At 39.8% G+C, this 15922-nt stretch overlaps 1 protein-coding gene across 6 annotated transcripts in view; it reads left to right on the top strand.

Annotated features, from left to right (window-relative positions):
* FIGN (fidgetin, microtubule severing factor) overlaps window positions 1–15922 on the top strand; it is a 138368-nt gene that overhangs the window by 117865 nt on the left and 4581 nt on the right. For 5 of the 6 annotated variants that reach the window (XM_055398741.2, XM_055398734.2, XM_055398742.2 and 2 more), the window contains one exon: window positions 10037–15922. This exon is cut by the window's right edge and continues 4581 nt beyond it. In XM_055398741.2, coding sequence (XP_055254716.1) covers window positions 10045–12291 — 2247 coding nt within the window. In that variant the 5' untranslated portion in view covers window positions 10037–10044 and the 3' untranslated portion in view covers window positions 12292–15922. Of the gene's footprint in view, window positions 1–9256; window positions 9411–10036 lie in introns of those variants that run through there. The other variant, XR_016035708.1, reaches the window with a different exon arrangement.

Genomic DNA, 15922 nt, shown 5'->3' with positions numbered 1-15922 from the left:
GGAACATTCTGAAAGAGATGGGAATACCAGACCACCTGACCTGCCTCTTGAGAAACCTGTATGCAGGTCAGGAAGCAACAGTTAGAACTGGATATGGAACAACAGACTGGTTCCAAATAGGAAAAGGTGTACGTCAAGGTTGTATATTGTCACCTTGCTTATTTAACTTATATGCAGAGTACATCATGAGGAACGCTGGGCTGGAAGAAGCACAAGCTGGAAGCAAGATTGCCGGGAGAAATATCAATAACCTCAGATATGCAGATGACACCACCCTTATGGCAGAAAGTGAAGAGGAACTCAAAAGCCTCTTGATGAAAGTGAAAGAGGAGAGTGAAAAGGTTGGCTTGAAGCTCAACATTCAGAAAATGAAGATCATGGCATCTGGTCTCATCACTTCATGGGAAATAGATGGGGAAACAGTGGAAACAGTGTCAGACTTTATTTTTTAGGACTCCAAAATCACTGCAGATGCTGACTGCAGCCATGAAATTAAAAGACGCTTACTCCTTGCAAGGAAAGTTATGACCAACCTTGATAGTATATTAAAAAGCAGAGACATTACTTTGCCAACCAAGGTCCATCTAGTCAAGGCTATGGTTTTTCCCGTGGTCATGTATGGATGTGAGAGTTGGACTGTGAAGAAAGCTGATCACCGAAGAATTGATGCTTTTGAACTGTGGTGCTGGAGAAGACTCTTGAGAGTCCCTTGGACTGCAAGGAGATCCAACCAGTCCATTCTGGAGGAGATCAGTCCTGAGTGTTCATTGGAAGGACTGATGCTAAAGCTGAAACTCCAATACTTCGGCCATCTTATACGACGAGTTGATTCACTGGAAAAGGGTCTGATGCTGGGAGGGATTGGGGGTGGGAGGAGATGGGGACAAGAGATAATGACATGGCTGAATGGCATCACCGACTCTGTGGACATGAGTTTAAGTGAACTCCAGGAGTTGGTGATGGACAGGGAGGCCTGGCGTGCTGTGATTCATGGGGTCGCAAAGAGTCGGACACGACTGAGCGACTGAACTGAACTGATTACTATTACGAAGTATTGGTTTGTGGAATCAGAATCTATGCCATATTCGGGGAGCATATTAGGAATGGTGGAGACTGATGTGGAAAACAACTAGAAAAACTATCTTACAAATCAAAGCAAGCAGAGGCGGGGAACACTGAAATAGCAGCATCCTGGAGACTAGTGTTTTTAAGGGATCATTTCTCATTTTACACTGTTGTACTAGTGACCCTGCATCAGCAAGGAAAATATCAAATATTTTCCCTGTGCTTTGAGTAGGAGGGCAGGAATGCATCTAATAAAAAGAATTTGGAAAAATTTTGATCTAAAGGCACTACTTTTTTAAAGTTTTAAAATACTATACTTGCTGGTTTCCAAGAAAATGTACTTAAATGGAAAAACTGAAGCTTGAAGCTTCAGAATGAAGTCATAATTTTAAGTGCTTATGTGACCAGCAGATACTGTAGAAATATCTGATGTTGTAATAGGAAGTTGGAATGTCATGACAAGTGGAGAGGGCATGCCATGTCTAGAGGGACCTCAGATTTGGCCAATGGTTGCCAGGCAAGAATGAGATGTAGTCTTATAAGATCAATCAGCTTGTCTTGAAAAAGTGGTATATACGGAAATACATTTTTTTTTTTTATTATAAAGTTGACTGATTTTTTAAAACTCTGGACTGGCCAAACAAAACATAGTTCCAGGTTACATGCTGCCTTCTGGCTGTCAGGTAGCAACTTCTCTCTATTGGATGGTGAAGTATTTAAACTATATTTACGAAGGACCATTTAGCCATAAATGCCTTTGTGAGTTTTAAAAAGGATTGCTGTATGCAAATGAGGTAGAGTAGGGGGAGGGAGTAATTTACTACAAACTGTATTATAATTTGGAGTCTTGAGGTATGAAAGTGTGATTTAAAGAGAAAAATCTATGACAGTATTGCTATATAATTAGAATGTCTTATCTTCAGACTATGGGTTGTGAGATCATCCTTAACTGGTTTTGTTATTTCTTACTTGTGGTCTCCACAGTGAGTCACAAACACCATTAAGAATAAATACTATACAATAGTTTGAATTTTTGACATCTTTTTGATTAAGAAGATCATGCTCTGTGTTTTGCTGAGTACGAAAGAATTTCTGTACCTTTCTTATAACTAACATACCCAATGGAAAATTTCCTTTTCAGTAGCTGTCCAGAAGTTGAAGAAAAAGGGATTTATAAACTCTCGGAGTCATTTTAGTTTTTTTTCTGTCTAGTCAGTTTTGTTTTGTTTTGTGTTTAATTCATCTCTGGCTTTTTCAAAATAAATGCATAACAAGAAACACTTGTGTAGCAGGTCACAGTTGGAAACTATTTTCACAAATATTGCTGCTTTCAGTTCAGTTCGGTTCAGTTCAGTCGCTCAGTCGTGTCCGACTCTCCGCGACCCCATGAATCACAGCACGCCAGGCCTCCCTGTCCATAACCAACTCCCGGAGTACACTCAAACTCATGTCCACAGAGTCGGTGATGCCATCCAGCCTTCTCATTCTCCATCGTCCCCTTCTCCTCCTGCCCCCAACCTTTCCCAGCATCAGAGTCTTTTCCAGTGAGTCAACTCGTCGCATGAGGTGGCCAAAGTATTGCAGTTTCAGTTTTAGCATCAGTCCTTCCAATGAACACCCAGGATTGATCTCCTTTAGAATGGACTGGTTGGATCTCCTTGCAGTATAAGGGACTCTCAAGAGTCTTCTCCAACACCACAGTTCAAAAGCATCGATTCTTCGGCGATCAGCTTTCTTCACAGTCCAACTCTCACATCCATACATGACCATGGGAAAAACCATTGCCTTGACTAGACGGACCTTGGTTGGCAAAGTAATGTCTCTGCTTTTTAATATACTATCAAGGTTGGTCATAACTTTCCTTCCAAGGAGCAAGCGTCTTTTAATTTCATGGCTGTAATCAGCATCTGCAGTGATTTTGGAGCCCAAAAAAATAAAGTCTGACACTGTTTCCACTGTTTCTCCATCTATTTCCCATGAAGTGATGAGACCAGATGCCATGATCTTCTTTTTCTGAATGTTGAGCTTCAAGCCAACCTTTTCACTCTCCTCTTTCACTTTCATCAAGAGGCTTTTGAGTTCCTCTTCACTTTCTGCCATAAGGGTAGTGTCATCTGCTGTTTTAGGTAACCTTAATAACAATCCAGTAAGGTATATGTGCGTGTGTGCTCAGTCATTTCAGTCCTGTCTGACTCTGTGCGACCCTGTGGACTGCAGCCTGCCAAGGTCCTCTATCCATGGGATTCTCCAGTCTAGAATACTGGAGTGGGTTGCCGGTGCCCTCCTCCAGGGGATCTTGCTGACCCAGGGATAGAATCCGCTTTTCTCCTGAGGCTCCTGCATTGGCAGGTGGGTTCTTTATCACTAGCACCACCTGGGAAGCCCCCTGATAAGGTATATGATACCATTATTGTCTATGTTTAATGGCTGAAAAAAGTGAGTATAATATTTCACCAAGATTAGAACAAATAAGTGAAGGCATAGATCAGGGCCCAGAGGTCTGATTTTCAAACTCAGGATATTCACTCTTCAGACAAAATTCTAGGACCTTTATGTTTTCTCCACTTCATTCTATTCCAACAATCCAGTAGTGTCTCCAAATAAAATACTGTGTTAGATAGTATTCAACCTCAGTACTCCATGACAAGTGAAGTACTGAACTATAGCGGAAGCTGTCTGGATTGGGGACTAGGTCATTAGAAAGATCCCCTAATCTCTAGAATCCAAGTTTAAGAGACATTAGGATATGAAATTATAAAGAATGCAGAAAGCTGGAAAAGTTCGTTGTCTGGTAAATGGATCCCCTTGATTTAATTTCTTAGCATTGAACCACAAGGCTTTATACACATAGTAGACCCTCAATTTGTTGACTAATTAGGATGTACAGTTCCTATATCATATTCAGTTTATAAAGGACTTTGAATTTTGGTGTTCTAAAGATGGAACCTATTTAAATCGATTAAGGAGAATGTATATTTCTGTGTTGGTACCCTTCACTTTTCACTTGATACTATTTTTAAATATGACATCACATTTTCAGTCTAAGAGTTACTAGGAAAAATGGACTAAGGAAGATTTCAGATCAAATAGATTAGAACTGGTCATCCTAGATACTGCTGTGTTGGCCTCTTGTGGGTACACAAAAGGAGAGTGTTCTTAGTCAGAGGGACATTTCAATTGGTCATCACTCCCCTTGAAGGATAAAGGTAAGTCAATACTGCATGGAGCCAGTTTTCAGTACCAGGAAGTTTATAGTCCCCCTCTCAAACTACTTTTTTTTTTTTTCAATTGGAGAATAATTGCGTGATACAGTATTGTGATGGTTTCTGCCTTACATCTACATGAATCAGCCATAGGCATACATATGCCCCTCCCTCTAGAACCTCTCTCCCATCTCCCTCCCCACCCCACCCCTCTAGGGTGTCACAGAGCACCAGCTTTGGGTTCCCTGCATCATACAGCAAATTTCCACTGGCTATCTCTTTTACATCTGGTAATATATATGTTTCAATGCTACTCTCTCAAATCATCCCACCTTCTCCTTCCCCAACTATGACCACAAGTCTGTCCTTTATGTCTCAGATGTCTCTTATTATTTAGTGAATGTATTTGCTACTGTCTGCTTGAAATTTTGAATATTCTATGTTAGTTCTGCCATTTCCTACCTAGCAGATGATGAATCTGTTGCATTATTAGGCTAAGGGGGCTGTCAACTATTATAATTACTTTACTGTATTTGCACCAGTTGTGTTTGTTTTCTAGAGAGAATCTTGGTACGTATAGTGTCCGGTTTTTTGTGTTTTTTTAAATGATAATGAAAGGTTCAGAAGTACAGTAGCCCACAGGAGTGCAGGCGCTGTAAGGATGCACGCAGGCCTGTGTGAGCCCTGTGCAGCTTTTAGAGCAAGCCTGCCATGCCTGCAGGTGTTTGCCTCAGGTGCCTGCCCTTAGGAAGTCTGAGAAAACCTGCAAATGAAGGCAGAGTCCCTAATGGCCAGAATTACCCTATGGGAACCTTGTAGAAGAGATCGACTTTTATAGACCTTGTGAACTTTGAATCGCATATGTATGTTAGGAGTGGGGGTGGGGCAGTCTTAGATTAATATTTCCAGGAATGTGTGCTAAAGATACTTTCTAGAAGACCTGGGTTTGTATTCCCAATTTCCTCCTATTCTGCAAGTTGTTTTTATGTCCTTCATTTTTCTGTGTAACAGTTTCTTTATCATTTTGAAGCTGTGACAAAACTTTTAAGGATGTCAGAGTTGTTTTGTTTCAAACTAATTAAAGCGTTAAATAGAAGAAATAAAGCAATGAGGCAGCAACTGTTTGGTAATTAAATCTAAGTTATAGAATGGTTAGTAATGATAAGAATGGAAAATGTTATCCAAATTGACCAGTTTTATGGGAAATATAGACTTGTTCAATTATATGTACATAAATTCATCCTATTACAATAAAATAACAAAATGCTTAAGCTTTTTACTATAGTATCTGTCATCCTTGTGAACACTTATGTTAAGGTATCTTAAAAGCAATTTTCTATTAAATTACATATTTTAAAAACAAACACATTGCATTGTGAAATTTGCCAGCTGTTTTCTTAAGAATTTTATGATACTTTCAAAAATAAAAATTGATGTTTTGGAACAATTCTTCAATTATCTTGAACTGTTTTTCTTACTTTCCACTGTTTTCTGAATTTTTATTGTTCCTATTAAGCTATTTCTAGACAGCAGTGGGAGTTATTGTTCTGGAGTCCTGTTTCTAATAACATTAAAATAGTATTGTTTCTGTGGTTTTTCTCTTCTTGTTCCAAAGAGAAACCATATAAAAGCTTTTTTTAAAACCCATCTTATTATTTGGGTGCCAAGTTAAATGACACGCATGTGCTACTTCTTATAGATAACAGCAGTGTAATCAAAGCAAGCATGATACTTTGTTTAAAGAACATTTGGCTGTTGAAATGAAAAGTGAAAAGAACACTTTTCTTCCTTTGCACATCAGAACTATCACCACAATAAACAGAATAATAATAATGACAATGAAAATAAGTTTCATTAGTTCTATTTCTAATTAGTATTAAAGTTCAAGAAACTGAGGAAAAACTTCTTTGTGCTCCTATAGATTGGGACAGTCTCCTGAACACTGGCTTCTTGAGCTCCTACTAATATTAGGAACTAGTTTATGGTTTAGCTATTAATTTATATTTTCAAATGCTATTAATGATTTTAAAGTACAGTAAATACTCATGTTTTAGGGGATGTGAATAATTCTGTTCTCTTAAGGTTATTTAATGGAAGCTCAATCTTAACTTTTGCAGCCTTGCTTATTAGGTTGTTATTTAGTATGAATCAATAAATAAGCTTTCAATTATCTTGGTAAGAACATCCAAAAATAGCATGAGGATCAAATGGCAATGGTGTATCTAGTAATTGTTCCAAATAAATAATTTTGATAGAATTTTTGCTTAATTTCAGATGAAATAGAAATCTTAAGAAATTTAATTATTTTTGCTAGAGTGAAACTATGCAGTTAAACCATGCATTTTACTACCCAGTGAAAATGGCCAACCTGTTTTATTTAAATTTTATATTCCTGTCTTTCACAGTGACAATAACTTACTAAAAAACTTGTGCATATATTATGCAAATGATTAATTTACAAGGAAAATTTTAAGCCCAATGGAGGTGAAAGTTGCCCTTTTTGGTTATTTTTTTTTAAATAATTATTCTAAAGCTAAAGCGGTCTCATTTTTTAAAAAATAGACACTTTTTTATAGAAAAAGTCATGTTTGTTATGTATGTTTGTTGAATAACTCCAATAATGGGTTAGCTCAGCTAACTGAAAGGAAGTCAGACCTTTTATGGGTGTGTGTGTACGAGTGTGTGTATGTGTTGTGTTTGTGAAAAAAAATTCCATTGCCTGTGACTACTAAAGTATTTTTGAGACCTTTTTTTCAAGATTCATGTTTCTTCTGTATCAATCTAATCAAATTCCTCCTCATAGCGTGTGTGTTGTTTTCTCAACTCTGTATTTTGATAATCTTTTAAAGAAAAAAAAAATCCTAATAGAAATTCCCTGGAAATAATTTACAGGACTAATGAATTTGTAGGTCTTTTAGACAGTTCCACATTACAGTCACATTAATATTCTCTCGTTTTTATAAGGCTTGAAAGTAAATCCCATGACACTAGAAGAATTTAGATACTGATTACTTGCGATTGGTTCCTGGTGATTTGCTCTTAATAATTTCCAGTTGAATTTAATGAAAGTATGATTCCTGAAATGCTGCTTCATTAAAATTGCATCTTTTCCCCTTTAAGTGTGGTCTCGGTCATTTCACCCATTTTGCGGTGTGTTTTCCTTCCCCTTAAAAAGTAAAGATTGAGAAAGCAGAAACAATTAAGAATATCACTTTAGTTCTTCCTAGAAGACTTCCCTGCACCAGCCCCCCCCCACACACAACCCAGAGTTCCTCTTAAGTGAAATGATGCAAGCTACACTTTATCAGGACTTTATAATATATTCTTTCCAATTGATGAGATTATTTTTTAAAATACAGTTTAAAAAGAGAAACATGATGATTTGGGGGAAGATGAAGAAAAGTAAAGAATCTATTGTGTATACGAGAGAAGTAAGGTATTTAGATTTTTTTTACGAAAAAATTCATTATATATTCATATATATGGAGCGTGATTAAGTTATACAGTGCAGCATTCAGATTTAATTTAACTGAGATGGTGATTTGCAAATGAATATCTACATGGATCCTTTTTTTAAAATCCAAATGCAAATGAGTACAATTGAAGTAAAATATATTTGCAAATGAATCCTGTTACTTTATTCATTTATTGTGTAATTACTGCAATCCTTCCCACCTTGTTTTCAGTATTTCTTAATCATTAAGTCGGAAGCATGACAGCAGTGCCAGCCCTGGCATGATTCTCTTTGACTAAAACCTTGTAAATTAACACAATTAGCACAGCATCATCCTGCTAATTAACTTCCAGTGTCTGGTGCAGTGGTTTTGCAAACAAGGAAGAGGGAGTCAGAAGGGAATCAACATGCCATTCTGTTACCAAACTCTGTGTTATGTTCAGTTTAGCTCAGTAAGTCAAAGCTGGCCATGTCAGAAGTCAGAGTCAGGTAATGAAGAGCTAAAGGGGTTGGAGGAGGAAAGCATAAGGGGGTAGGAACTGTCAACATAGACCGTGGTAATTCAGAAGGGAGCTGATGCCACAGATGCTTCATTTAGACCAGACCTCCTTCTTATCAAGGAATCGCTGCCAGAGGGCACAAGAGAGTCTGCAAAATTCACTTAGGGTGATACAAAGGAGATTAAGGAAGCCTGCTTAATGTAGCTGTATCAGAATAGGAAGTGTTCCAATCAAGAAGAGATTAGGAGGAGTCAGCGCTGGGAAATAGAACAGGGTTCCAGTGCTCTTCTGTAACTAAGTATATGAGAGTCCTCAAGGGTACATTATAAATCCCTTTGGGTACTGATTCCCTGATGTGGGAAGTAAGGTAATGTCTAAGGTCTCTCTGTAAACTGCAAAATTCCAATGATTCTCTAACTCTGCTTCACATTTTCTCTCCTTTTAAATATATTTATCTATTTATTTGGCTGTGTTGGGCCTTGGTTGCTGCACTCAGGATCTTTCGTTGCCATGCACAGATTCTATAGTTGTGGCATGCAGGCTCAGTGGTTGTCGTGCTCAGGCTTAGTTGCCCCACAGAGTAAGGGATCTTAGTTCCCTAACTAAGGATCAGACCTGCATTGCAAGGTGGATTCTTAACCACTGGGACAACCAGGGAAGTCCTTGCTTTGTATTTTCTCTTAAATGAGAAAATACATGGTCACCTTGCTTCACTTAGACGGAGACGGTAGAGTTACATCCACATAGCATCTCATTTTCTAGTTGTACTGTTCAAGTCTGTGCCTCCACACATCAATGTAGAGTCAGAATCCAGATTCTCTCTGTTCTTATCTTCCCTTTTACCTGCTTCTTTCCTATCTCCCCCTTACTCTCTTCATAAATATATATGAATATATATATATATATGTATATATTCTCCCCTCTTAGTTCCTTGGAAGCTGTAAGGCAGAGGGAAAGATGCTAACAGAAGGAAGGAGAACACTAGCTAGAAGACCGACAGACAAGTGATGCTTGTTTTTTTTTTTTTTTTTCAGAGTTTCAACAACAGAACTGAGAGGCAGAAAGGAGCCAGTTGTAATTCATACCGAGTTGTAGGCTTTGTGTGATGAAAGCGATGGAGCGCTGCCTGGGAGATTGCTTTGCTGCACTCCACGAAGCAGATTTGAAACTGTCGTGGACCACTTTAGATGAGAGTTGGATTATGGAATGACCTGCTATGTCTGTGTCATATTGTTCTGCACAGGGAGCATTATACTGTGCTAACTAGGTGTTCAGTACCAAATAAGAGAAGTATCCTAGATGTGATCTGTCAGCTGTGTCTCATTTTTATATTGGTTAAAATAAAAAACAGAAACTGTGATGTGAAGAAGCAGGATAGCTAGATATGGCACATGTTAGTACTATCACGTGCTAGACGTTTAAAATGTATGCATATTATATTGTGAGAACCTGTGATTGAATTCTAATTTGACAGGGATGTGTGTACATATATATGTGTTTCTGTGTGTGTGTAGCAAGTAACTCTCTGGGCTTAGCAGAAATAAATTTGCTTATTACTTAAGAATGAAAAAAATGTAGGTCTTCTACAGACTTTTCATTTAAATTCAGTTTACTTTTTATCCAGGGCCAAAATTCAGTCCCTTTTCAGATGTATGCATGGCAGAGACCATAATAGGTGTTATAAACTGTGGAAATCCTTTATAATGTCACTATCATTGGTAGAAAATAATGGGTAACAAAAGAAGTTGGGTGGAAAAGCTTTAATAGTTCTGTTGAGTATCTAAATAAATTACCCTTCTCCCCCAAATCTTTAGGCTTGAAGATGCAGTGGACGCCGGAGCACGCCCAGTGGCCCGAACAGCACTTTGACATCAGCTCCACCACTCGGTCTCCTGCCCACAAAGTTGAAGCTTACAGAGGCCATTTGCAGCGCACCTACCAGTACGCCTGGGCAAACGATGACATATCTGCTCTGACGGCATCCAACCTACTGAAAAAATACGCAGAGAAGTATTCTGGCATTTTGGAAGGCCCTGTGGACCGACCTGTACTCAGCAACTACTCGGATGCACCATCAGGACTAGTGAACGGTCGGAAGAATGAAAGTGAGCCCTGGCAGCCTTCCTTGAATTCGGACGCTGTGTATCCCATGAACTGTGTTCCGGATGTTATCACTGCCAGCAAAGCTGGAGTCAGTTCAGCCCTCCCTCCAGCAGATGTCTCTGCAAGTATAGGGAGCTCTCCTGGGGTGGCCAGCAACCTGACAGAACCTAGTTATTCGAGTAGTACCTGTGGAAGCCACACTGTACCTGGTCTTCATACAGGGCTCCCGTCTCAGGAATATGCCCCAGGATACAACGGCTCGTATTTGCATTCTACTTACAGTAGCCAGCCAGCACCTGCACTTCCTTCACCTCATCCTTCTCCTCTGCATAGCTCTGGGCTCCTGCAGCCACCGCCACCACCTCCTCCGCCACCAGCCCTGGTCCCAGGCTACAATGGGACTTCTAACCTTTCCAGTTACAGCTACCCCTCTGCTAGCTATCCTCCTCAGACTGCTGTGGGGTCAGGGTATAGTCCTGGGGGTGCGCCTCCTCCTCCTTCAGCATATCTGCCTTCAGGAATTCCTGCTCCCACACCCCTGCCCCCCACCACTGTTCCTGGCTACACCTACCAGGGTCACGGTTTGACACCGATCGCACCCTCGGCTCTGACAAACAGTTCGGCAAGTTCTCTCAAAAGGAAAGCTTTCTATATGGCAGGGCAAGGAGACATGGACTCCAGTTATGGAAATTACAGCTATGGCCAACAGAGATCTACACAGAGTCCTATGTACAGAATGTCCGACAGCAGCATTTCAAACTCAAATCGGGGGAATGGCTTTGACAGAAGTGCTGAAACATCATCCTTAGCATTTAAGCCAACGAAGCAGCTAATGTCCTCTGAACAGCAAAGGAAATTCAGCAGCCAGTCCAGTAGGGCTCTGACCCCTCCTTCCTACAGTACTGCTAAAAATTCATTGGGATCAAGATCCAGTGAATCCTTTGGGAAGTACACGTCGCCAGTGATGAGTGAGCACGGGGAGGAGCACAGGCAGCTCCTCTCTCACCCCATGCAAGGCCCTGGACTCCGTGCAGCTACCTCAGCCAACCACTCCATGGACGAGCAACTGAAGAATACAGACACACACCTCATTGACCTGGTAACCAATGAGATTATCACCCAAGGACCACCAGTGGACTGGAATGACATCGCAGGTCTCGACCTGGTAAAGGCTGTCATTAAAGAGGAGGTTTTATGGCCTGTGTTGAGGTCAGACGCGTTCAGTGGACTGACGGCCTTACCTCGGAGCATCCTTTTATTTGGACCTCGGGGAACAGGCAAAACATTATTGGGCAGATGCATAGCTAGTCAGCTGGGGGCCACGTTTTTCAAAATCGCTGGTTCTGGACTTATCGCCAAGTGGTTAGGAGAAGCAGAGAAAATTATCCATGCCTCTTTCCTCGTGGCCAGATGTCGTCAGCCCTCAGTGATTTTTGTCAGTGACATTGACATGCTTCTCTCCTCTCAAGTGAGTGAGGAGCACAGTCCAGTCAGTCGGATGAGAACCGAATTTCTGATGCAGCTGGACACTGTGCTAACGTCGGCTGAGGACCAAATCATAGTGATCTGTGCCACCAGTAAGCCAGAAGAGATAGACGAATCTCTTCGGAGGTACTTCATGAAACGACTTTTAATCCCACTTCCTGACAGCACAGCGAGGCACCAGATAATAGTACAACTGCTCTCACAGCACAATTACTGTCTCAATGACAAGGAGTTTGCACTGCTCGTCCAGCGCACAGAAGGCTTTTCTGGGCTAGATGTGGCTCATCTGTGTCAGGAAGCAGTGGTGGGCCCCCTCCATGCCATGCCAGCCACAGACCTTTCAGCCATTATGCCCAGCCAGTTGAGGCCGGTTACGTATCAAGACTTTGAAAATGCTTTCTGCAAGATTCAGCCTAGCATATCTCAAAAAGAGCTTGATATGTATGTTGAATGGAACAAAATGTTTGGTTGCAGTCAGTGATAACTTCTTTAAAAAAAAAATGTGATGAATGTTGGCGCACACACACACACATAAAACCTGCTACATAGGGTATAGAGCCCCTTTCCAGTAGTGTTTAAATCGCAAAGGGTACTGGGGAAGAAGACGATTAAGTTGCATCTTTCGAGTCAGGGTAGATTTGGAGGAAGAAGGCATCCAATGAGACCTTCGGATGTGAAAGCCCCAGATGACAGAAAGCATCTGCCGATGCTCAGTTCAGTTCAAGCTAGACAACACTCACCAAGGAGCAAGGTGCAAGTGTGTTGATTTCAGAAGGACGTGAACCTCGTGTGTTGATTCCATTCTGCTGTTCTTGAGATTTAGTTGCTGTCAAGTGCCTGGAGTGGTGCTTTATTTTTTGTTTGCCTCACAATTACATTGGTGGCATGTGCTAATATAAAGAGCTTTAACTTCAAACATTATTGGACTAAAGAGATGAACGGTTGTGTTTCGACAGAAAACCAGATTTTTGCCATTTTAAGAGCAACAGTATTCCTCAATCCTGTCTGTTCTGCAGTATTAAGCTAAGAACAGGTAAAACAGGGTAACGGTAATCTGGACCTTAATTTCTGCAGTTCATTTCTTTTAATGTTCTTGTCTGCAAAAACTCAGGAAAGTGATTGTGTTTTGTACAGTACCTCAAAGGAATGTGTTGAAAGCACTATGTACTGCTGAGAGTAGTGGGGTAGGCTTCAATGTTACTTTATATTAAAATGTATGTTTACCTCAACAATTGGAAAATAGCAAGGAAAATTACTTTGAATGTATCCGGAAAAATACTGACGCGTGATACAACTGAATATTTACAATTTAAAGTAAACATGGAAGGAATTTTTTTAGAAAGGTTCTTTCACTAATTATGGGGAATTAACCAGAGCAGAATAATTCTTTATATCAATACCTGCAAGAGTTCTTCGTACATTGCTCCTTGATAACGAAGTGGAAATATTCTTAAAAGGTACACTGGTTAATGGAAAGCTGTTTACTCAGTTTGTGTTGGTGTCTGGAGCAGTCAGCCACTTGACCTGTTTAGGACCCTGAAAGTCACAGTACCTAAAACCTAGGACTGTCTTTTTCCTGCAGAGGTGGTAATGGTGGTGGTGGTGGTTTGCAAGTTCTCTTTGAAAACTGCTGGAAATGGTGTCATTCTCTTCACTAATCTAGCTTATAGGCTTGCCATGCTGTTTGACAGAATGCAGAAAGAGCAGCCAAAACAAACAAGCAAACAAACAAATACAGAAAACAACCAACCAACTTATATATATCCACAAAGAATATGTCTGCATCCCCTCTCCGTCTTTTAGACTCCTCTCTTGTCAGTGCAATTTTGCTTCTCATTTTGAAATCTTCTGGGCTGTAGTGCTCCCACATTCATTTCTACCTCAGTTTTGTTACATTTCTCCTGGAAAGTCAAGTAGAAAATTGGAAGTAGACACACACACATATGCACACATACACATGCACACACACACACCAACAGATATAGCTTGCGAAACGTGTTACTTTGTTTTCTTTCATCTTTTCCTATAAATCTAGTTTCCAAAAAATACCAATCTTCATGCTCACTTCCACCCGGGCCCACCCCCACTCCAACAGTGTATGTAGCATTTTTCTTAGTTTCCCACTCCTTTCCTGCTCCCCAAGTTGTTCTTTGTATCCTTTAATGCTTTATGTGCAACTTTACATTGCTAGCTGACTGATGTTCGGCAATGCCTCTGAACTGACAGAGTAGGCTGTAGCCTCCCAAAGCCACTGCCCATGCATAAGCAGTACAGCCTGGCTTTTTGAATGTATTTTTCCTGTTTTTATTTTTTATTTTATTTTATTTTTTTAGTTGAGAGATGCAGTAACAAAACTGTTGCAAAGCACTGGCATTTTATGTATTCAAAATGTGATGTACATTTTTACAGACTTTAAATAAATGCAATGAGAAGCCCTAAGAAAGGTCTTTCTGTTATTGTTTTGTTTTCCTTCCATATTTTTTTTCCTGATTTCATCCGCAATGTCAAATTCTCTGAAATGCTTAACATAGAGAAAGCTAATGAAGGACATCATGATATTTCTGAGATTTTATGATGCTTGATCATTACTCCCCTTTTTTCTTATTTTTCTTGCTAAAAACTGAGCAGATGAACTAGAATTAAATTTACTATGATTTTCTATCAATTAAACCTGTTCTTACATATAAATATTCCATATTAAAAAGTAGTGCCTTTCATTAAGGATACAAAAAGTAATATTTAAGTACTTCCTCTGCTTTTCACTACAATTGTGTTCTGGCGCTACCCTGCACACGTCCCTTATTGTAAGGAAATTCTAATATCCCCATTAACTTGTAGGTTCATATTGATCTCACTGACAAGTTTACTTTTGCACAGTGCTGACCTATTTTCAGTCTTTTGGATGTCACATTTCATTTCTGCCAACATGCTGTGTTCACTTGAAAGCAACTGGCAAGTTTTGACAAACCCAATCTTATTTAGACAACTTTGGAAAATCCAGTATTGACCCACATTTCTGTGGCTAGTAAGAGTTAATGCCAAATATATGACTGCACTATTGTGTTTTACACTCATTTATAAAACTGAAAATAAAGTCATGCATATTGGCTTTTAGCTTTAAATGACTTAAAAATTACTTTTGAGCTATGAGTGCTCAAAAATCCATGTATCGAGGCAGAAGCTGAAGTTGTGTGTGAATTTCATTTAGCCTAATGAATACTAGGATTTGATCTCTTAGAAAATTGGGCATGCTGAAGAAATGAAGATCTGTTGAGGGAGATAAGGCTGACCTTTGAGGAAGTAGTGCTCTCCTGTGAGTCTTTGATTCTTCATGGCAGCATTTTGAGCTCGTCTATGGACTAGCCTAATAATGAGCTCTATTCTGACCATCTTTTCTTGAGCTTGGGGTGGGGGTGGGATACCACATCCTGAGAATTGAACGTGTACAATCAGTGATGGTACAACTGAGTTATGGGGCTTCATAGTCTTGGCCTCTTTGACTGCTAAGAATTTGGAGAAGGCTGCTAATGAAGGTAAGGTAATGAGCCAGTCCAAATCTCTTGCCGTCTGGCCAGGGGATTTGAGCCAGTCTACTTAACAGCCCCTAATTTCTTTCTTCACAACTGCAGTAACATTTCCAACAGGGACCAAAAGGAAGTGAAGGAAACTACTTCAGTAGAAGGATCAATAGAAATTCAAGAGGTAGTTCATAATGACCTTATGTGTGACACAAATGGAAATACTCTACACTTCTGGCATGCTTCTCACCAAAATATTTAGAACATTAGTGACAATATAGAAAACTTTGCTGACTGAGCTGATCAATGGAATGTGAAGGCAGTATACTTTAAGGCTATTTACTTTCACACAGAATGTTTATCTATTAGTCAGTTTGTATTCTACTCAAATGCAGATAGACGGGTATAATGTTTTCTTGTGCATTTGAAACCTATCAAGGAGAAAATAAACCATTCCACTCAAATACATAGGCCAAACACCATCTGGGCCAGTGATAAAAACTATCCAGAGGCTATGCTATGTAAAATACCAAGGTCAATTTACATTGGTTGCATAGTACTTGGCTATGCAGTTTTCAGAAGAATACATCCAAA

The sequence above is a fragment of the Moschus berezovskii genome, chromosome 2 (assembly GCF_049115385.1).
Source record: "Moschus berezovskii isolate FMDL1 chromosome 2, NW_MosBer_1.0, whole genome shotgun sequence".
Taxonomy (NCBI): domain Eukaryota; kingdom Metazoa; phylum Chordata; class Mammalia; order Artiodactyla; family Moschidae; genus Moschus; species Moschus berezovskii.
Note: the sequence above shows the minus strand (reverse complement) of the source record. Positions and strands in the feature narration are given on the sequence as shown.